This window comes from Histomonas meleagridis, assembly GCF_020186115.1.
Source record: "Histomonas meleagridis strain 2922-C6/04-10x chromosome Unknown contig_53, whole genome shotgun sequence".
Lineage (NCBI taxonomy): Eukaryota > Parabasalia > Tritrichomonadida > Dientamoebidae > Histomonas > Histomonas meleagridis.
The window spans coordinates 30,353-54,136 of record NW_027150896.1 but is presented as its reverse complement, the minus strand read 5'-3'; the positions used below and the strand labels follow the sequence as shown (position 1 = coordinate 54,136).

Genomic DNA, 23,784 nt, shown 5'->3' with positions numbered 1-23,784 from the left:
ATCAGTTAAATGTTTTAAATATTTACTTATGAATAATGCAAACGTTGAAGATACAGGAAAATATGCAATTGCATGTGGAAATGAAGAAATTATTCATTTATGTGAACAAAATAATTCATCATTTGATAAAGCATATGAAACAGCAATTGAATATCATCAAAATGATATCTTTAAATATTTTTATGAGAATAAATTAAAAGAAATTAATAATTTAGAAGAATTAGGAAAGCTTTGTATTTTTTATTATAATTATGAAATATTTTCATTTTTAGTTAAAGAAGGAATGAACATCAATGATGATATTATTAATGAAGCAGCAATTATTGGAAATATTTTTTTAGTTGAAGATTTTCTTAAAGATCATTCAATTCCGCATGATATATTGTTGTTTTTACCAGCATCAGGAAATATTGAACTTGTTGAATATGTTTTAAAACAAGAAGGAATTGACATTAATGCTAAAGATATTTATTTGTTTTATTTGGTATTTATTTTAATAATTTGTTATTTCAAAATAATATTTGGAAATTATTTAAATTATTTCAAACAGCACTTATGAAAGCATCTGTAAAAGGTCATATAGAAATAGTTAAATTACTTCTTGAACAAGAAGGAATTGATATTAATGCTAAAGATATTTATTTGTTTTATTTAATATTTATTTTAATAATTTTGGAATATTTCAAAATAAAATTTGGAAATTATTTAAATTATTTGAAACAGCACTTATGAAAGCATCTGAAAATGATCACACAGAAATAGCTAAACTACTTCTTGAACAAGAAGGAATTGATATTAATGCTAAAGATATTTATTTGTTTTATTTAAAATTTATTTTAATAATTTTATATTTCAAAATAATATTTGGAAAATATTTAAATAATTTAAAACAGCACTTATTAGAGCATCCGAAAATGGTCATACAGAAATCGTTAAATTACTTCTTGAACAAGAAGGAATTGATATTAATGCTAAAGATATTTTATTTGTTGTATTTGAATATCAACCTAACCCTTTCATGGACTAAGAGATCATGACCTTATAAAAAAAATAAATTTATTTAACGTTTTTCCTTATCAAATGTCGAACTCGCGCCTTGATGAAAATCTCCTTAAAATATGCAAAGAAATTACACAAGAACTCCGTGAATATCCTGGCGCCAATCTATTTAATGAGCCTGTTAATACTGATCATCAAACGAATTATTATAAAAAAATCAAAAATCCCCAAGATTTAGGCACCATTTATGAAAAACTCGAAAGAGGTGAATATACAGAGGTTAAGTCATGGGAGAAAGATATTAATACAGTTTGGCAAAATGCCGAACTTTACAACGGAAAAGACTCTTATGTTTCTATTATAGCACATCATATGTCTAACCACTTTAAAAAGCTTAAGCAAAGGTTAGATATGAAAAAAATATCAGGATGGATGAAGTATCTTTATTTATCACGCGAAAAACTTGATAGATTATTACTCTCACCACCTTCATCCGTAGGCACAATTTTCCCAATCAGGAAACCATCGGATTACCATAATTACGCACCTTTTTCAAGTCGCGAGCTTGATTGCTTTATCGAAGCAAGTCGGGCGTTTTACAACAAAGATGACTTATTGCAAATATGTAAGATCTTACAATCAGAAAAACAATTTGATAAGCAAACAGACGAAGTACGGATTAATGTAGAAGATATAACACCACGATCACTTCACATGTTACGCGATTTCTTCAAAAAGAGACTCCATCAAATGAACCAAGAGTATCCAACATAATGCGCTCTAATAATATTTCAATAAAGAAAATTTATTTTGTATGAATGCATTCTCATCATTTTGTTTGTTTGTTTCCTAGAATTATCGTGAAATTCAGTTGGCTTTGGCGCAAAAAAACAATTATTAAAATTTGTTATTGCCAAAGAGATGGAAATTTCAGATCACTTTTGATATAAGCGTCAAAACCTCCGTAAGCCGCGGCTCAGTCCAAGTGAAGTGAAAAACTGACGCTTTACAAAAAAATTCAAATTTCTCAGCATATGTTTTATCAAATTCTAAATAAATATAAACACAAGAATAAACATTATAAGTTAATATCAAATATTATGTATCATAAAAATATATCAATTTTTTTTAAATATTAATATACAAAAGAGCAATCTGATAGTATCAGAATGATACGGATCTATAAGGACTTTTGGATGTCTAGGTGATGATGACGAAGATTAATTTAAGTAAGTATTTAAGAACATCAATCAAATATTTGATTAACTTATTGGTTGTTTGACGCGAAAACCGCTAAACCAAACCACAGATTTGAGTCAAAAGTGCCAATATCGTCTTGGCAAATAAACCGTCTCCAAATAAAACAACCGAATCATCTCAAAAAGTGGAATGTCTTTGATCGTTTTTATATAGAAAATCCATGTCAAACTTGCGTCTATCAAAAAGATGGATAGTTTATCCTTCAAAAAAACGATCGCTCACTCGACTAGTGGCAATTCCTATGTTGACCAGCAAGCACCAACCCCAAAAGACTGTTACCGAGGGCATGCCGTAATCGACCATGATAGAACACATTGAATAGAGAATATAAACCAAAAATCAATCATTGAAATAGTTCTAAACTAGAATGAAGAAAGAAGATCACCGCTTTTCAGGACAAAAAAGAGAAGGAAATAATTTAAAAATCATTGCCTATCGAACTATATATCAAAAAAATTAAAGAAAAAATGCGATTTAAGATAAGCAAACACAAAGAGTACAAGGAATACTTGGTCAGAAAAAACTTCAGGTTTTAGTTTTTCGATTGTCTCATTTCTGAGGTTCCGATCGTCCGAATAAAAACTTAAACGGACTGACCTTCTTCCATTCAAAAGGAGGGCCACTCCATTGAATTTTTTTGGTGTGATTTTAATTGAGGGTTAAATGGCAGTTTTATTTAATTTTGATAAAATTTTATTTCGTCAAGTCACTTCTTTGTCCGCAATGCGAGATGATGAGCTTCATGAAATAATTTTTCAGATAATCATCAGCCGCATGCGGAGGGATAGTCACTGCGTGGACACATTGAAAACTCGGGTAATCAAACGTCTTCTGAAGTCAATAACCAATGTTTTCAAATCAGAATCAATTCTTTTGAATTTGCATAGTCACCTGGTTATTGTTGGTGATATACATGGAAATATAGATAGTCTTATTCATATATTCCAAAAATTCAAATATCCACCTTATCAATCTTACCTTTTTCTAGGTGATTATGTTGATAGGGGTCAAAATTCGATTGAAGTTCTCTTATTATTGTATTCACTAAAACTTTTATATCCAAATCAAATATATATTCTTAGAGGAAATCATGAATCCAAACAGGCAACAAGAACATATGGATTCAAAGATGAATGCATGACATACCTCAACCATCATTTTTACAGTAAGTTTTGTAAATCTTTTGAGTATATGCCAATTGCGGCAATTGTTAACGACGCATTTTATTGCGTTCATGGAGGGCTTTCACCCTCTCTTCAAGATCTCTCAGAGATCGAAACATTAATAGAAAGACCAATTCCAGATATTTCATGTTCGATTGCTGCTGATTTGCTTTGGAGCGATCCCAATCCAAACTCATCAATCGTTTTTGAAAAATCAAATCGGGGAATTGGCTATTTATATAATGCAGATGCTGTTTCACAATTTTTAGAAGATAACAAACTTAAGTGTGTTGTTCGAGCCCATGAATTTTGTGAAAAAGGATACAATTGGATGAACGATGATTGTATTACTATTTTTAGTTCATTTGATTACATGGGTAAAAATAATGAAGCAGCAATTGCAATTGTAAATGGTACTGATATCTCAATCATAACATTCTCTAAAGAAGTAGCGGAAATGTTAATTACGAAGCGCACTTTATTGCCAGAGTGGCTTCTTTTATCAGGCAGTGTTATGAAAAAACCTGCCGAATTAATAGATATATTATCAGACATTGGCTTAGATGCCCCTATTGTTGTTCTTTAACGACCAGAGAGTCTTTGCAGTGTAATTTAATATAATATAAATACATAAAAAATAAATTTGTTCATACGTTTCTCTCGTATTCTTTGAGGTGTGTGTTATTTTGCGTTTGGAATTGTATTCTTCTTGTTGTTGAGGAAAGAAGGCATTTCACTTATGAACTTTTTAGGGACAACCGATGTGACTTTAATCGGCATTGTAAACTATTTAATTTCAATCAAAAGTTCGAATAATAACGGTTATTATCATCTCTGCTGTTAAAGTGAAGTTCACAGTTTACAACTTTTATATGAACAAATGGTTTAGCTTTAGAAACTATTAATCATAGGGAAAATATAAACAATATTAATTACCATTTTTTTTAATTATTAAGCCTGATAAATTCTTTAGCCATTTATATGCATTTATGAACGAACTATTTCTCTTTAGATTTAATGAAAGAAAATTTTTTATTTTATTTTTGATGATAATTAAAATGAGGGAAATGAGTTTAAAACCCTAATTAATTTTAAGGCATTTGTGGCAAGGACTTATTTAGAAAAGAGAAATTTTTGATGGCTTGTAACTTAGTCCAAAAAAAATTTTTGAGCTTAAGTAAAGTGATATTAAGGGTGTCTATGTATATAGAGTGTCTTGCAACGATAGCGATGAAGACCGTTTATTTGTTGTAACACCGAAGAAATTCGTTCAATTTTAATCGAATCATTTTGATCTGGCTTAATTTGGATTTAAGAGCGAAAAGTCCCTGGGCTTAGTGACTTATAATAGAAAATCTAGTTAATTTATAGGTAATCTATAAAAGAAAAAAGAATTTTTTAAAACTTTTTTCAACCTAAAATTAAACGAATTTTATTACTAAACGTACATTAAAAATATGAACAAAAAAGAAAAAAAGGAGAAGAAAGCATTGGATCTCAAAGTTGTACAATGCCTGCAAGACAACGGGATATTAAATCAAGTCAATGCAACTATGTTAGCTGATATTTCTGAAACTCTTCAAGATTCCAATTTTGACTCAATGAAAATGATCAAAAGTATCAAAGATGATATTGATCACAAACTTGCAGCAGAGTTTGTATTTGAATACCTTCAAAGACATGGTATGAAAAATACAATACGTTGCATTGAATTGGAGACAAATAAAAAACTTTCACAAAAACCTGTCTCAAACAACATTAAAAAGGAGCTAAATATTGATGCGAAAGAAAATTTGTTATCAGCATTATGCGAAGACTGGCTTAAAAATTCAGAACAATATTTACAAAAGAACGAAACTCAATTCAGGACACAACTTGAAGCCAGACTAAAAGATGCATCACAAAAGAAGGAAAGTCCTAAAGCATCAAAGAAGAAACCAGCAAATGATGCAAAATCACCTCCTAAGAAATCAAAGCGTACAGGCAGTATCAAGAAGAAACGTCGTAGCAGCACTTCAAACAAACAATCTCCAAAAGGTAAGTCAAAGTCAGATGAATTAAGTTCCTTTGATACACCAAAAGATTCAAACGAAAAAGCTCAACCATCACCTGCAAGTAAGCCAAAAGAACAATCACCAAAGAAGACTCCATCTAAAGAACAAGATAATACATCTGCTCTCTTTGATGAATTTGATGAAGATTTCGATTTGGAAGAACCAAAGGGGCAAAAACAACCATCGCCTAAGAAACCTGTGGCAAGTCCACCACCACAAGAAAAGCCCTCAAATTCATTTGAAGATATTGATTTTGATGATGATTTTGATGAGCAACCCGTCAAAAAAGTTGTTGAAAGCAAAGCTAAGCCAAAGCTAAATGAACCAGATTCATTTGGTGACATTGACTTAGATGTTGATGATCTTGATGAAAAACCAATTAAAAAAGTTGATAATAATAAAAGCACTCCAAAAGCAGAAGAGCATAGCTCCTTCATTGATTTAGACTTAGAAGACGCAAAGTCACCTCAAGCAACGCCAAAGAGCACTCCAAAAACGAAAAAAGAAGAATCTTCATTCGGTGATATCGAAATCGACTTCGATGATTTATAATTAAACTTCTTTTTATTTTCAATTCTTACTGATCATTTAAATGAACGTTTTTATGAAAAATTCTATGTAAAACCTTACTAATAATTAAAAAAAAGTATTTCGAAATCTACATGTTTAATAACATCAATGTATTTTTATATATAAATAAAATTATGTTTAGATTTGTTGTACAACAACAACTTTATGATTTGATTTAATCACAACACTGTTTTTGGATTTTTTATGTTGGTTACTTTTTTCTATTTCACTGTCACTTAGTAATAAAGGCTCTAAATAAATATCGCGTTTAACTGTTGGTTCCGGTAATGGAAAATCGCTCATCATTTGGTCGATGTGTTGATGAGCATCATTTCGTGTGAGTTGAGTGTATCTATATCTACACTGAAGATCAGTCCGCCCTGGTATAAGATTGGAAACTTGCTTCCATTTGTTTATTTTTTTTTACATCGACTGTTTCAAGTAATATTTTATCTTCTTGTGGTGTCCATTTACTATGGAGAATTTCTGGATTGACAGAACGATTCCAACGTTGATTGCATTGTATGCTTGTTCTGTTATATCCGACAAAAGCTGATATTGCTTTCCAATTCTTTGCTCCATATTTTGCTGTCCCACAAAGGAGTCTTAAATCTTCCTTTTTTGTCCACTTCGGACTTCTCTTACATTTAGATTCCATTATATTATCATTCACAATAGGAATGATCTTAGGAGGCGTTTCACTAAATACTTGTTTGATTTCGTTTATAAGATTTAAATAACTGATGCTATCACTGATATATTTTTCAACATCGCTTATATTATTTTTATCTGCAAGATATGATAAGGATTCTGTAATAATCTTCTGTTTTTGTTCTTCAGTCAATTGGTTACTTGTGGCATCTAATTCTACTGAAAGATAAAGGCGAAAAACTTGTTCCGCGAAAGGGGTGAGCTCCATTTGTTCCGTAGATAATGTTCGCGCTCTTTTTTAGTTTGCTTTGTAACCTAAAGACCCAAATTCAAAAAGCGTACTTTGTATGGTCAATTATTTGTGAGTGTAAACAATTTACTCTCTCAAAAATGTCTGGGTGTAAAACATTGTGACTTCACATTTTAAAGTTCTGGTGTTCTATCGAATTTTTTGGATATGATACTTTGCTATTATAACACAAAATTTATCGTCCGACTGTCAATAATGATTTAACATAAGGATCTATTGGATTTATCGAGATAAATATGAATTCGAAATTTACATATTCCATTGAAAAATCTATGTATTGAATTATTTGTGAGAATAAAGATATCAATATAACTTTTTGTATGTATCAAAATTTTAGTTCCGCGTTATAAATATCCGCGTGTACAGTTGATCAAAAGAATCATTTTCCCTAAAGACGCTTTGAACAAAATGCACTTAATAACGCTACATCAAACATAATAGTAAATGATTATCATTTATGGCATCAATTTCGTTTGAGTCAGAAAAATATTCAAATTTCATCAAGACCTATCTTATATATCACAAGCATAATAACGTGTGATAATTGTTATACTGATAAATTCAGAAAAAAATTAATTTTTAACACAATATTATTTCAATCAAAAAATTATGTTTTGTTCAACAAATCAACGATAACAATTATTAACATTATCAATTTGTAACATATTATTTTTGTTTCTAGTTTGAAGAATGATTTCAAGCACCCGCTGAGGGAGTTTAAACTTTTTGATACCAACAACCGATAAAATGATGCAAAGTTGCCGATAAGTGCACTAGCGTCTGCCACAGAAAAACGTCATTATTCTTTTTTGAGCTCTAAAAAAAATTTTATTAACGAATTTCAGGATTTCTGAAAAAAACAAAAAGCATTGACACATAGTGTGCATTGCAAGTTTAAGTATTTAATGAATTGAGACAAACAATATGTTTAAACATAAGATGTTTGAAACAGAGCAAATATTATTTCTGAATAATAACAACTTCATTCTAAATTCCACTTGTACGTTGTTTAATGATCGCTTTAATAAAAATTTAGTAAAATGAATTAATAATTAGGAAATCTTTAAATAATTTTAACAATATGTTTTATCTGCAATATAAAAACACAAGGCTATTCTTATTATTGTGCAGTTTTTAGAAATTGATTTGTTTGTGGATTTTTGAAAATGAACGAGTTGAAAATAAATTTAAATTCACCAAAATCAAAAATAAATCTTGGTGCATTTGGTTCGTGCAGATGATATCAATTTTAATTTTTAGGATTAAAAAATTTTCTTGATGATCAATGAAGAATCAGACAAAAATGAAATAATTTGGAGCTTATCAAATTCAACAGAAACTAAAGCAGTAAGTCAGACTACAAGCTATGAGTTTGACATAAATTCTTTAAATTTTTTTAATCAAATTGAAAATCCAGAATTTTGTTTATTTTTTCTTAAAGCACTGCAGAGTTATCCTAAATATAAATTAGATCAAATTTCAAGTAATGAAAATATTATTAAACTTTTTTCAAATCTTATTATTTCAAATATAGAAGAAATTTCATATAACTCACTAAAAGTTCTTCGAAGCATATTAGATAGAAACAATATTAATGCTTTTTTAGTTTGTTTTCCTTTATCTGGATTTTTCAATTTAATTTTCACAGATTCAAAAAATGCATTAATTAGTGTAAACATATTTTCTAAAATAATTTCTCTTATTTCACCATATGGTGCTGATGAAGTCATTCAATATTATGAAATCTCCAAACAACATAATAATGAGTTTTACATATATTCAGCATATAGAATCATTGCTAACTATCTCTGTCCTCTAAATTCATTTCCTAATTTTTTACGCAAAATCAATCTTTTTCATGATGTCAATTATCTCATACTTCAACTTAATAAACCAAAATTCATTTATATTTCACTTGAGGTCATAAACTTATGTATTACTAAATGTAATGTTTCATATCAATTTTTCAACGTAAATCAAATTTTACGTTTAATGCGAGCTAAAAACGATCGAAAAATACAAAAAAATTCACTAAAAGTTGTTAAATCGATTTTACTTCGTCTTGATTCTGATTTTTTATTCAATCCACAACTATATAAATCACTTTCATATACACTTCTTCATTCTTCATTTGATGTACAAGTTTTATCACTCGAATGTTTAAAGCTTATTTTTGATTATGCGGATCAACAAATTGAAAATATTTTAATGCAAATGATGAATGAAGAAATTGTCGAAACCATTTTTGAGTTAATTGGTTTAAGTGATGATGCATCGATTCTTTCGACATCAATTCTGCTAACACTAATAAGAAGATGTCCAAACTCTCCGTGCTCATGCTTTGTGCAACAAAAACTTTGTGATCCTTCATTATATAATCAAATTGAAGAAATAACATTAAGCGAAAATTCAATTGTCGCTACACATGCTTCAATGCTTTTAAAATATGTTCCATTTGAGGAATAAAGTTTTGGTGTTTGAAATTCGAGATAGAAAGAATAAAAATTATTCAATCAAAAAACAATATCATTGTGGTGTTTAAAATTGATTTAATGGAAATACCTTTTTTTCAAGGTACATTCTTATAATGTTATCCATATTTTGTAGTTCATGAAATTATTATATATACTAATTAAAAATTTTTAATGAATTCATAAATTTTCGGCTTCGAAAGAAAAATGAGCAAACAAATAACAATAGTTATTATTATTGGTAAACTCACCTTATTTTCATTGATAGAAGATATTGATTACCAAATAATCTCTCTACAATCAATGTTGATGCACAACCTAAAATTGATACTTATTTATAAAAGAAATTCAAGCATCCTTCAGGTATTCGTGTAGGAATTAATTCAAGTTTATATACGTCTTGTGTATATTTATTTTTTATTCTAGTCAGCAAAACGCCAAAAACTAATCACGTGATTGAATTGAAATCGATCATTTTCAAATTTCTGGTGAGGGGTTAAATATTTAAAAAGTAATTTTAGAACCATTTCTGCACATAGAATTGAAAATCTTTTGAACTGTGGCCGTTTATTAGATACAAAAAGCCACTTTGAATGATTTTGTCGTTCATTTTATTCTCAATTTTAAGGGTACATATTTATCGTAAATGTAATTGAATTTGGTCGTTTTTTTTGTATGGATGTTGAATTCATGTTTATCTTTGCACTGCTCTTGATTTATTCTTCTCAAGCCTACATTTCCCAAAACTCGACTTTAATCTTAAATAGTATTACGGAATATTTAACAGATTATAAAACTAATGCGAAATATCTTATTATCTATAATCTTATTAATAATGGAGTCAATGAAATATTCGTTAGTGCTTTTCATAACTGGGTTTTGCTTGAATATTTGTATATTAGTAACGTTATTACAAAAATTGGTAATTATGCATTTTACCAATGTTATAATTTAAATACAATTCAGATTAGTGAAGGTGTACAATCAATTGAATACTATGCATCTAATTCTTGTGGTGAGCTTAAAGTCGTTAATATTCCGAATACTGTTACTAATGTTAATCAAGCTGCTTTCTTTAATTTAAGCAGTTTAACAACAGCAACAATAAGTGAAGGTTTAGACACACTGGAATGGGGTTTTTGTCCATCTTTATTAAAAATCAAAATACCAAATAAAGTTACAATTATTTCTACGTGTGCATTTATTGAATGTACATATTTAGCATCTGTTTCTCTGGGAGATAATGTACAAAGAATTGAATCACAAGTATTCTGTAATTGCAAAGTATTGGAATCAATTGTATTACCGAAAACAATTAATTTCATTGGCACATTCGCATTCGGTTTTTGTGATTCCCTTAAATGCGTTAGTTTTTTGGGAGATACACAATTAAATTTTGAATCCGCAGCATTTAATAATATCAATTTAGTTGTTATGACATATTTCACATATCAAGGCGAATCTTTCGGATCATTTTCCGTAAATAAAGGAGGAATTGTTGAGGGATGTGCCGCATTGCCAACATATACATTTACTCCTACTAGCACGAAAACTTATACTGCGTCTGATATCTTTACACAGTCAAATATATTTTCTCGATCTAATACATTTTCGAATTCGAACACATTTTCTCAATCAAATACATTTCCTCAATCGAATACATATTCAAATTCAAATACATTTACAAGTTCAAATACATATTTAGAAATAAATACATTTTTATTTGATTCAACAATCAATGAATATATTACACATAGTTTTAGTTTTGTAGTAACATTAATACATTCAATTTCTTATACAAAATCATTTTCGATATTTACAATGTCTACAAGTGAAACATTAGTAATATCGACAATTAACTCAAGTTTAACATTAACAAATTCAATTTATATATACTATGCATATACTGTTGTTATGTACACAACGTTTTATAATATATATTCGGAATTTTATACACTTTTAAGATATACAGAGGAGTATGAAACAGATGATACTTATGTTTATGTGATAATTGGTGTCGTTATAGCTGTTGTTGTCGTTGTAATTATAATTGTTGTTTTGGTTATTCGATTTAGAAAGAATAATATGTTAATAAGTGAACAAGGACATTCAGAATTGGATGAGTTTGAAGTTACAGAGACGAATCACGACTTCTCATTCAGTGTACCAACTGAGAAAATTTATGACGATCCATTTGCGGATGACTTCAAGGAAAACACATTCGTTTTTAGTAAATAATATTCGTATGTTTTTTATTGTAATTTTTCTTTTTGGTTTAATAATATCACTTTTATATGATTATTTTTATGAGTTACATTTATGTTCCATTCGAAACTTAATGTACAATTATCCTAATTAATTATATAGAAAAAATTAAATAATTTCGTTTTGAGTATATTATCATCAAAGATAAAAATGATAATATTTTATTCACATTTGATAGTTCAAATGAAATAACAAATTACAATTTCATCAAACACATGTCCACACTTAATTCACTTCAAACTGTACAAACATTACAATGAACACGAAACAATTTCACTCTCAATCAAATATTTAAATGAAATAACAAATTACAATTTCATCAAACACATGTCCACACTAAATTCACTTCAAACTGTACAAACATTTCAATGAACACGAAACAATTTCACTCTCAATCAAATATTTAAATGAAATAACAAATTACAATTTCATCAAACACATGTCCACACTTAATTCACTTCAAACTGTACAAACATTTCAATGAACACGAAACAATTTCACTCTCAATCAAATATTTAAATGAAATAACAAATTACAATTTCATCAAACACATGTCCACACTTAATTCACTTCAAACTGCACAAACATTACAATGAATACGAAACAATTTCACTCTCAATCAAATATCCAAATTAAAAGTAATTTCATTTCATTTACTCTACATTACATTTTCATATTTCGAAGTACATTTCTCCGATTATTTCTATCGGCGGACATCCTTCGACTATTTTTTCTTTCACTACTTTTATATCGCCGAATTTTTTGCCTTTGTACTTCTTCAACGTCACGACGCTGGACAAATTTGTACCGATGAACACATTATCGCCGAACGATGGCTCGCGCTTACCGAAATAGTAAAAGCACATCAACTTGTAGCAGTTATAGAACACTTTCTCCTCGAACTCTTTTATATTTCCCTTGAATACAATTGTCGTCAAGTTATAACAAAGTGCGAAAGCGCATTGTCGAACGTAAGAAACATTTTCGGGAATTACCAAACATTTAATGTTAGTGCAGAAGTAAAATGCAAATTCTCCGATAGATTCCAAGTTCTCGCCGAAGTTTATAATTTCCAATTTATTACATAATGCAAACGCATATTTCTCAATGAAATATACTGTGTCTATTTGGATTTTATAAATGTTTTTACATCCACAAAATGAATGATCGCCGATTATGTTAACTTGTTTTATATCAATTAATTCCAATCGAGTACAATAATAAAACGCATAATCAACAATTAATTCAACTGAATTCGGGATATCAATTGATATAAGCTTCGAACACTTAAAGAATGCGGCGTAACCAATGATTTCGACGTTTTCTCCGATTTGAACATATTGTAAGTTATAACAATATGAAAAAACTTCGGAACCTATAGCTGTGATTTTCTTATTCATTATTACTTCGTTTAAATTTGTACAATGATAAAATAAATTATTTCCAATATGATATGTGGAATTAGGTATTGTAAAACTATAAATGTTCTCACAGAATGAAAACGCATAATTACCAATCGATGTAATGTTATTACCGAAAAATATTTTCTTTAATTTGGTGCAATATTGAAACGAATTTTTATCAATCGACTTTATCGATTTCGGAAGTGTTATGTTCCGTAAGTTACAACATGAATAAAACAAATAACTATGAATAATATCAATGTTTTCACTTAAAGTTATGGTTCTTAATCCAATACATTCTTCAAATGCAAATTCTTTAATTAATGAAACTGAATTAGGAATAATAATATTCGTTAACTGACTACAGAAACAAAACGAATGAGTTTCGATAAGTTTTAACTTTTCATTTAATTTGATTTTCATTAAATTCATACAATAAGCAAAAGATGATTCACCGATTATTATTGTCGAATTTGAGATTTGATTTTGATATATTATATCATTTTCATATGTATTAATTGATGTTAAATTGGTACAAAAAGCAAATACATATTCACCAAATGATATAATTTTATTTGGAATTATAACTTTCATCAAATTCAAACAATAAAAAAATAAATAATCTTCTAAAGCATTAAGATTTCCTTTGATGAAAACTGTTTCTAAATCTAAACAATATGCAAAAGCTGATGGTCCAATGTAATTAATTTCTTCGGATAATGTTATGTTACGTAATTTGTTACATGAATAAAACGCTTTTTCATCAATAGTTTGAAGACTTTTACTAAAATGAAATGTCTCAAATGAACATTCCGAAAATGCATAGACGCCAATAAATGTTAATGAGTTTGAAGTTATTACATTTCGTAAGTTATAACAATAAAAAAATGTTTTGTTACCAATAACAGTAACGTTGTCGCCGATTTTTAAGTTTTCTAATTTATAACATCGATGAAATGCAAAATTACCAATGAACATTACTGAGTTCGGTATACTTATGTTTAATATATTAACACAAAAATCAAATGAAAACTTTCCAATTTTTATAACATTTTCACCAAAAGTAATTTCTGTTAAATAGGTACAACGTTGGAATGAATAATCGCCAATTAATTTTACTGAGTTTGGAATTTTAATATTTAACAATTGATAACATTCACAAAATAAATGATTATCAATTGTTGTTAAGTTATTATCAGATAAAAATTTAACATTTGTTAAGTTCTTACATAAACAAAATGCATATTCATTAATAACATTAACTGTTTTTGGTATTATAATTTCATTTAATTTGGTGCATTGACAAAATGCATTCGCTTTAATTGTATGTAAATTCTCATTAAATTGAACACTTTCTAAGTTACGACAGCGATAAAACGCATTTTCTTTAATTGTTTCGATTGTGTTTCCAATGTATAATGTAATTAATGAGTTCCAATTCGAAAATTCGAATTCTTTTATATATGTTAAGTCATAAACATAAAGATGTAAAGCGCTATACTTATATAATAATATATTGCGATTTCTGTTTGTGAATATTAACGTTTTGTTATGTTCGTAATATAAATTAATTGAAGAACTTGTCGCAATACGTATGAACGTAATGTATATCATCAAAATAAAATGAATTAAATAAATCATAAAGAGGATAATACATAAATAATGCGGATGTATCGGGAGGATGAAATGTATAAAACGATTTGTTAGCAATCAGTTTATGAAATTACATTAACTGAATTAAAGATATCATTTTGTTTACAAGTCATATTTTTATTCAACAAGTGATTTTACTTTAAAAAAAAAAAATTAATTTTAGATTCTATTTCCACATAAGTTTTAATTTTTGCTAAATATTTCTTTCTCGAATTGAAACAGTAAAGTGGTTCTGCAGAAGGAACACTTCAGTTTTTGAATATAAATCCGATGATTTTTCATTCATTCGATTCTATCGTTGGGAAACCAATGTTTTAATTGATTTATTGTAATTATGCAAACATTTGAATCAATGAAATTCATAGCTAAAACCAATTCCGAGAAGCGAAACTATCAATTAGTAAATTTCAGTGACAAACAATAAATTCATAACATATATGAAGTCAATGAAATTCGTTTGAACATTTTTTCATTTTTTTAACTGTTTCATTCCAGTGACAATACTTAAAAAGATTTCTTATGATTTGTTAATGATTATGTTAGTCAGAAATGGAATTCTTCCTGAATTGTCCCTATTTGTTCGTTTTTTATCAAAAGTGCCATAACTTTGAGGGAGGTCTGTTCGGACACTTTCAGATGCAATCACCAATCATTGTTCTCAACCAAACAACAAAACGTGACACAGGCCGCAAAGCACAGCTTTCATGCATTGCAGCTGCCAAAGTTACCGCCGATGTCATTCGCACGTGTCTTGGTCCTCAAGCCATGCTCAAGATGATTCTCGACTCAATGGGCACACTCGTTATTACAAACGATGGAAATTCTATTCTCCGTGAAATCGATGTCAGTCATCCCGCCGCAAAGTCCATTATTGAACTTGCACGTGGACAAGATGAAGAAGTTGGAGATGGTACTACATCAGTTGTAGTCCTTGCAGGAGAACTTCTTTCTGTTCTCGAAAAGCATATTAAAGATGGAGTTCATCCACATATTCTAATTTCTGGTCTTCGTAAAGCACTTGATGACGCACTTGAACATCTTAAAGCAATCAAAAAACCAATCGACAACACAAGCGACGCAGAGATGCTCGGCATCATCAAATCCGCAATTGGCACAAAGTTCTTATCCAAATGGTCCGACTTAATTGCCAAATTAGCACTCGATGCTGTCAGAACAATCAAAACTGACGACGGAACTGTTGACCTTAAACGTAACCTTCGAATTGAACGTATTCCGGGCGGAGAAATCGAGGATTCATATGTAATGAAAGGTACAATGATCAACAAAGATGTCTTACATTCGAATATGCGTCGTCGTATTGAACATCCTAAGATTTTAATTCTCGATTGTGGATTAGAATATCGTAAAGGCGAAAGTATTACAAACATAGAAATCAGTGGTGAAAATGATTATGCAAATGTATTAGCAGAAGAAGAAGCACAAGTCAAAGACCTTTGTGACGCAGTCATTGCTACTGGCTGTGACTTAGTATTAGCTGAAAAAGGAGTCAGCGATTTGGCATTACATTACTTAAGTGAGGCCGGAATCACAGCATTAAGAAGATTCCAAAAAGTACATTTGGATCGAATCGCATTATGTTGTGGCGCAACAATTGTGTCAGATCCACATGAAGCAGTTGAATCTGATTTAGGTACAAAATGTGGATTATACGAATGCCGTAAGTTCGGTGACGAATGGTGGTCAGTCTTTGATCAATGCGAGAATCCTAAAGCTTGTACAATGTTATTACGTGGCCCAACAAAGGATGTACTTTTGGAAATGTTCCGTATTATGGACGACGCATTAAAAGTTGCGAAGAATTTACTTAAGGAACCATCGCTATTACCTGGAGGTGGTGCTACTGAAGTTTCAGTATCAGCACATTTAAGAAAGAAATATGGACAATTAGATACCATCGAACAAATGGCTTATGGAGCAGCAGCTGTAGCATTTGAAGTTATACCACGTACATTGATACAAAATTGTGGAGCTTCACCTATGAAAGTACTTACGAAATTAAGGTCAATACATTCAGAAGATCCAGATAAATATTATATGGGAATTAATGGATTAACAGGTGAAATTGAAGACATGAGGAAAATTAATGTATGGGATACATTAGCCGTTAAGTCACAAGTTTATAAAACTGCATTCGAATGCGCAATATCATTGTTAAGAGTCGATGATATTGTCTCAGGTTTAATTAAAAGAGATGAAAATGGTAACCCAGTAAATAAGAAATCAGTGACACAGAAATTAGAAGAGAATACTGCAATGGCACAAGCACAACAAGCGGCAATGATGGGAATGAATTAAATTAAATCTTTGATGAAATTATATTTTTGTTTTTTTTTTTTTTCAAAAAAGACTTACACAATGACGATTTAATGGAATTATTGGATTTATCGATTGTGTATTTGTATCTTCTTCGATATCTTCATCATTATTAAGAATTTGAGCTAATGGTAATGTGTATGATAATGATGATAAATTTCCAATGTTATGACATATGCCAATTAATGTTTGAGATTCAGAATATACCATATTTCGATGTGATACTATAATTATTTGTTGTTTCATTGATTGTGTCTTTAAGAATGTTGATAACATCATTAGATTTTGCTTATCAAGTGCAGCATCTATTTCATCAAGAATTAAACAAGGTGAAGGTTTCGCTTGATTTAATGCAAATATTAATGAGACAACTGCAAGTGTTTGTTCACCACCACTTAAATAATTTAATGTTCGATGTCGTTTTAATGGTGGCATAACAGAATATATTATACCATCTAAAAATGGACATTGAGGTTTAATAGGTGAGAAAAATGCATTGCCTCCAAGTGGCTGTAAAGGATTTCTTGTTAATTTAGGATATATTTCTTGTACTGATTTTTCGATTAAATGAAATGTTTCTATAAAAAGTTGATAACGTTTCTTTTTAACGTCTGTGAAATAATGATGTTGTTGACTTAATTCTCTTCTTTTTATAGTTAATTCTTCATCAATAGATTTGATTTTAGATTTAATGTTATCAAGTGATTGAATTGCTTGGAAATTTGGCGTGTTTTCTTCAAGATATTTCTTGATTTTATTAATTCTTTCTTCAAAACTTTTCACAATGTTATTAATTTGTGCTGTGGATTTAAGTTGACATAAATATGATGGAAGATGTGAAAAATCTTTTGAGTATAAATCATTAATTGTATAATTATTATTTGTTTTCGTTACATATTCTTCTAATTTCTTTTGTGAATCATAAATTTTAATTGAAATTTCATTTAATGTGTTTTCAAATTCATTTTGTTGCTTTTCATTTTTAGTTAAATCTTTAACAAATGCCGACTTTTGTGATTGTGCTTGCTTTAAATCATTTTGGATATCTTCTTTTTTCTTTTTTGTCTTTTCCATTTCTTCATTAGTTAAATGAATTTCATTTTCAGTATTTTCTATTGAAGAATGTATTTCTTGATTTTGCTTTTTTAACATTGTTAATTCATTTTTGAGTTGTTTTAATTGTTCTGGTGCACTTGAATCCAAAATATAATTTAATTGATTACGAATTTCAAAGATTTTATTTTCTTCTTCAATAAATATATTAAAATTATTTAATATTTCTTCGAGAGTGAATAAATTTATTTGTTTGAATAATGTTTGGTTTTCATTTTTGAATTTTATGAAGAATTCGTTTTTTTCTGACTCACTTTGTTTGGAATTTATGGATTGTTTTGCTTTTAATGATTCAATTTCTATTTTAAGATTATCAATATCTGTTTGATGTTGATTTAATTTATTATTAAGATTTGTAATTAATTTTTCACAATTTGCTTTTTTTGTATGAATCATTTGAAGTTTACATATTTTTTGATTGTATTCAAGTTGATCATTAAAATGTTTTGTTTCTTGATCACGAATTATTTTTCTTATTTCATCATATTTACTTTGATTCATTTCAATTTCTTCTTTAATCTTTTGTGGATTTGTCTTAAAATTTGTTCTTCTTTTTGTATATCCTCCAATCATTATTCCATTTGGTTTATAAATAGTTCCATTAATATCAATAATTTTTTTCCATTTTCCCATATGTGAAAATCGTTTTGCATCATTTGATGATTCACAAAAATAAATTCCATTTGTAATATATTCAATAATTGTTTTGTATTCAGTTGAATATTCTATACATTCTTTAAGATCTTTTAATTTATCTTCTTTCGAATGTTGTTGAGGTTTAATTCGAAGGTTTTCAATTGGAAGAAATGTCGCGTTTCCTAAATTAGAATATTTACATATTTCAATACAATTTTGTGCTGTTGAAATGTCTTTAACTATAATTGCATCTAAATAATAACCAATTCCACAATTCACTGCATTTTCATATTTTGAACGAATTGGTCGACAAATATCTCGAACATATCCATATACACCTTTACATTTCCGATGTAATTCTTGAATCATAAAATTCTTTTCTTCTTCACGTTTTGTATTATGTTTAATATAATCCATTTTCCTTAATTCTTCTTGTTTGTTTTGAATGACTTTTGAAATGGAATTTAACTCATTTTTAAGATTTTCTAAATTTGGTTCTTTTGGCGTTTCAATAATACCAATTTTAGATTCTTCTTCAGTAATTGTTCTTAATTGTTCATTTAATTGTTCAATTTGTTTTAAAGTCTTTTGATATAAATCATTTTCAGTTAGTAAAGTTGTTTGTAGTATATCAATGCTTTGTGAATCTTGAGTTTGATCAATTTTGCTTTGGATATTATTTATACTTTCTTGTAAATTAATTAAAATCGATTTATTTTTGATGAAATTATTATATTTTTGTTCGAATTCTTTAATTGTTTTTTGATATTCTTTGCTTTGTTTGTTTTCTCTTTCGATATTTTTTTGACATTCTGATATATTTTGTTTTATATTTTCAATTTTTTCTTCATTATTTGTCTTCAATTGTTTAAAATTATTTAATTCTTTTTGCGATTGATCAATTTTTGATGAAATTCGTTTTAATGTTTTGTTGTCATTTCGAAGAATTTTTTGAAATGTTTTAATTGTTTTATTCGTTGTCTCAATAACTTCATTTAAATTATTTATATTATTTTGTGTAATTTGTATGTTTTGTTTAAGTTCAATTTCTTTTTGTGAATTAATTTTGTTCGATTCAAGCATTTGATAAACTTGGAAATCTTCGCAAATTTGTTTTTCATGATTCATTTCGGTCTCTTTTTGTTTCCATTTATTTGTTTCATTAACTTCTTCTTTAAGGTCATGTTTTCTTTCTGATAAAACTTCTCTTTTTTCTTCAATAAAACTAATTTCGTTTTCAATTTGATGAAGTCTTTTCTCTTTGTCTTCATAATCTTGTTTATATACAATGCTTCCACTTAACTCTTCAACCATTTTAGTTAACTCTATTGGTTTCATCTCAGCAATCATTTGAATATCTCCTTGAAATATAACAAAGTTTTGAAGTTTTGGATGAAATCCTATATGTTGAAGAAATGACTTATATTCTTCATTGGATTTCTTTTCGTCATTTATATAATAAATCGATGTGTTTCTTACAATCTTCCGTTTGATACTTTTAACGTTTTCATTTGTATCAAAAGTAAGTTTTACACTAGCTTTGTAGGATTTTGGTGTTCCCATCCAAATCAAATTAGATATCTTTTTGCATCGCATTGTGTTTGCAGAAGCACCTAGAACAAAACATAAAGCATCAAAACAATTAGATTTCCCTGATCCATTTTCTCCAATAATTGCAGTGAAATCATCAAAAGGACCAATGACATGCTTACCTTGATAAGATTTAAAGTTCTTAAGAACTAATGCTTGTATTCTCATTCCAAATAAAAATGATTTGATGTGAAACCGTCGCATCAAAATAACCGTTGTTTTCCTAAGAACGATAACTTGTCACTTTTTGCACTCGTGAATTGGTTTTTGGAACTTAACACATTATATGGAACCAGAAGGTAATAGTAATGAAGAAGAATTACAACAAATCTTCGAGTCACTTAGAATATTCGTTCAAAGAATCGCTACAAAAGCTGCTGGTGATAAGGATTTATCAGCAGGATTTATAAACTGTTTAACAAACTTGGTGTTAATGACAACACGTGCAGTTATCGCAAGAGATGTAATTGCATTCCGAAATCACGCGGGCCGTAAAACAATTTCAGAAGAAGATGTATTGTTAATAGCAAGAAAATCTCCTTTTTATGAACACCTTGCAATATACCTTCAAGATGAATTAGGCGTGAAATTAAGAAAGAAAGGTTCAAGACAGAAAACTTTGCTAGAATAAATTATTTATTTTGTTTTTTTTTTCTTTCTTCTGTGAACGTTAATGATTAAACGTTCTTGCACATGCCACTTTTTGATAAACACACACAAAAAAATCACAAGATTGGTAACTAGTTACTTTAATTATTTTATTTTAATATAAAATTTAATTATCTGTCATATTTTATCAAGAATCTTAATTTTTCAATAAATAAATAATACATCATTAGGTAGAAATATTGTTTATTTCTATTAGGGTTGGGAAGCAACTGGGCCAATGGCCCAAAAGTGACAGCAAATCTTGGCACTGTGGCCTAGGTACCTAAAAGGTACCTTTGCACCTTGGCCCAGGCCATCAATGAGGTACCTTGGCCCTATGGCCCAGGCCCCTGATTGGGTACCTTGGCCAAGATGATCAAAAGTGACAAAGGGACCTGGGCCAAGGTCCCTTATTCAATTGCCAAGCAAAGACCCAAGGTTTACAATTTGCATAAAGCTAACTTGAAATAACCAATTTCAAAATTTTGAATAACCAATTAATAAAAATCTCGAGTTCAACCACAAAAAATTTGAAAAAGTTGGATCATAAAATATTTGGAAAATGTCATATTCAAAAAGTGTTAAGAAAAATAAAAATATAATATGAAAAATTGAATGTAAATTTGGATTGAAAATAATTTCTTCTGAAAGACGAGTATAATCACTTCACATTAATTTAATGTGCACAATTCCAATTCACTTTACCACGATGAATGGTACAATGATCGTGGGAGAATTACAATTACCAGATGATAGAGGTATTGATCACGCAGTCGTCCTTAGAAAAGATGACGAAATATATCAAGTTTACAAAGACAATGTTTGGATAATTTCATTTTGCAAAATCTGTACACAATATCTGTGTACAGACTATAGCACTATATCTAATCATTGTTATAGAAAACACAAAAAATTATAAAATGTAATTAATGCAACACAAAAACAGATTATTAAATGTATTTTACTTAACAACCAATATTCAAGTCTTGTTGACAATCTAGATTTTACAAATTTATTTGCTTTTGATGTAATTTCAAGTAGATCAATTTACAATTATTTGGAAATTCTTACAACAAGAGTAAAGCAATCAATCATAAAAATTATCACAAATTATCAGTATTTAACAATATATTTTGATGAATGGTCCAAATTCCAACATAATTTTTTAGCCATTACAGCTTCATCATGTGATGCAATGTTTTTATTAGATTCGATCGTTCCCGATGACATTCAAAGGACAAAAGACGTTATATCTCATTATGTTACAGACACAATAAACTATTATAATATATCAAATAAAATTGCATTTCAATGTAGTGATTGCGGAAGCAATGTAATAGGAGCATGTAAAGGTATCGACTTTTTTCCTTGTTGTAACCATAGTTTAAATAGATGTATAGACGATTTATTACAATCTTTAACAAATGTTCATGATTTAGCGATTAGATTATCAGTTTTACATTCATCTCGAAAATTTAAGCGTTTTCTTCTTCTGAGCTCGAAAAATTATAAATCATTTTCTTGTTATTGTATAACCAGAAAATACTCTTTAGCAGATTTATTTTCTAGAGCCATTGAATGTCGTGGAATTATCGAAAATTATCAGAAATATTTAACAAAAAATGGGAAAAGTTTTATTATAAAAGATTTTCCATTTTTTTCGATAAGTGACTTTTGTATTATCGATGCATTCAGTGAATTTTTCATTGGAGTTAAAAGTATGATGTTAGATCTTGAAAAAGATGACCCAGAAACTATTTTTTGGGCAATGTCCAACATAGCTACAATTTATTTTGATCATCGTGATATCTTAATTAAACATGGGTTCGAAAAAGCAGGAGAAATATTTAAAAAAAGGATCTATTGATAGAATCTCAATATACCAAAAACATAATTTTCTGTATAATTCATTGATTGGTGGATTTTTAAATCCACTCCTTAATTTTCTGCAAATTTCATTTCCTGAGGAAGATTTACCAAATTATTTTAAAAATCTTGAATCTAAATTTATGAAGTATTTATTTGTAAAATATCCTGAAGCATTCAGTAAGATAAATAATAGTAATAACCAATTCGTGAGAAGGGGTCAAATCGTTGATACCAGATATCAAAATGAAATTGAAAAAATGATCGCATCAAACAATGAGAATGTAGTGGATATCGTTCAATGGTGGGAATCACAAAAAGATAAGATGCCTATCTTATATACCTTAGCAAAAAAAATGATATCTCTTAGACCTACATCAGCAAGTGTTGAGAGAATATTTTCTCAAGGTAAATATGTAATAAATGATTACATGGAAGGCATGACGAAAAAAAATATATCTAGACGAATTTTTTTATATTGTAACGAGTAAATAACTCGACGTGTAATTGATGAATATGAGATGAATTGATTTTAAAAATATCCCGAGATCGAAAACCTTAGTAAAAGCCACCACATCTTCTTGTTTTAATTGTTTTAGATAACTATTACAAAAAGCCATTTTTTGAATTGAAAATAATCATATTGTGATATTTGGCCGGCTGATTACGTGTACAAAAAATGAATTTCAAAAGTTTACTTTGATGAAAAAACAAAACCTGCTAATCTAATTATATTATTCGAAATTAATTTACACCAGCCAAATAAGGCTTTTCGCTTTATTAACGTTATCGGGACCT

The 23,784-nt window shown here is 28.7% G+C and overlaps 6 protein-coding genes across 6 annotated transcripts; 5 read left to right on the top strand and 1 right to left on the bottom strand.

Annotated features, from left to right (window-relative positions):
- Positions 1–1,080: 1,080 nt before the first annotated feature.
- GO595_007404 (Bromodomain containing protein) lies at positions 1,081–1,773 on the top strand (the record flags this gene model as incomplete). Its single annotated transcript, XM_067920865.1, has 1 exon — positions 1,081–1,773. One exon carries the CDS (start codon positions 1,081–1,083, stop codon positions 1,771–1,773), a length of 693 nt encoding a protein of 230 aa, XP_067772314.1.
- Positions 1,774–3,450: 1,677 nt separating this feature from the next.
- On the top strand, positions 3,451–4,008 carry GO595_007403 (Ser/Thr protein phosphatase; the record flags this gene model as incomplete). The annotated part of the gene is made up of 1 exon (XM_067920864.1): positions 3,451–4,008. One exon carries the CDS (start codon positions 3,451–3,453, stop codon positions 4,006–4,008), a length of 558 nt encoding a protein of 185 aa, XP_067772313.1.
- A 967-nt stretch (positions 4,009–4,975) lies between these two features.
- On the top strand, positions 4,976–6,028 carry GO595_007402 (uncharacterized protein; the record flags this gene model as incomplete). The annotated part of the gene is made up of 1 exon (XM_067920863.1): positions 4,976–6,028. One exon carries the CDS (start codon positions 4,976–4,978, stop codon positions 6,026–6,028), a length of 1,053 nt encoding a protein of 350 aa, XP_067772312.1.
- Positions 6,029–6,416: 388 nt separating this feature from the next.
- Positions 6,417–6,965, bottom strand: GO595_007401 (Myb-like DNA-binding domain containing protein; the record flags this gene model as incomplete). The annotated part of the gene is made up of 1 exon (XM_067920862.1): positions 6,417–6,965. The coding sequence occupies one exon, from the start codon at positions 6,963–6,965 to the stop codon at positions 6,417–6,419; it is 549 nt and encodes a 182-aa protein (XP_067772311.1).
- An 8,470-nt stretch (positions 6,966–15,435) lies between these two features.
- GO595_007400 (chaperonin-containing T-complex gamma subunit Cct3) lies at positions 15,436–17,115 on the top strand (the record flags this gene model as incomplete). Its single annotated transcript, XM_067920860.1, has 1 exon — positions 15,436–17,115. One exon carries the CDS (start codon positions 15,436–15,438, stop codon positions 17,113–17,115), a length of 1,680 nt encoding a protein of 559 aa, XP_067772310.1.
- Positions 17,116–20,758: 3,643 nt separating this feature from the next.
- GO595_007399 (putative apoptosis-inducing TAF9-like domain 1 family protein) lies at positions 20,759–21,103 on the top strand (the record flags this gene model as incomplete). The annotated part of the gene is made up of 1 exon (XM_067920859.1): positions 20,759–21,103. One exon carries the CDS (start codon positions 20,759–20,761, stop codon positions 21,101–21,103), a length of 345 nt encoding a protein of 114 aa, XP_067772309.1.
- Between the last annotated feature and the right edge of the window lie 2,681 nt (positions 21,104–23,784).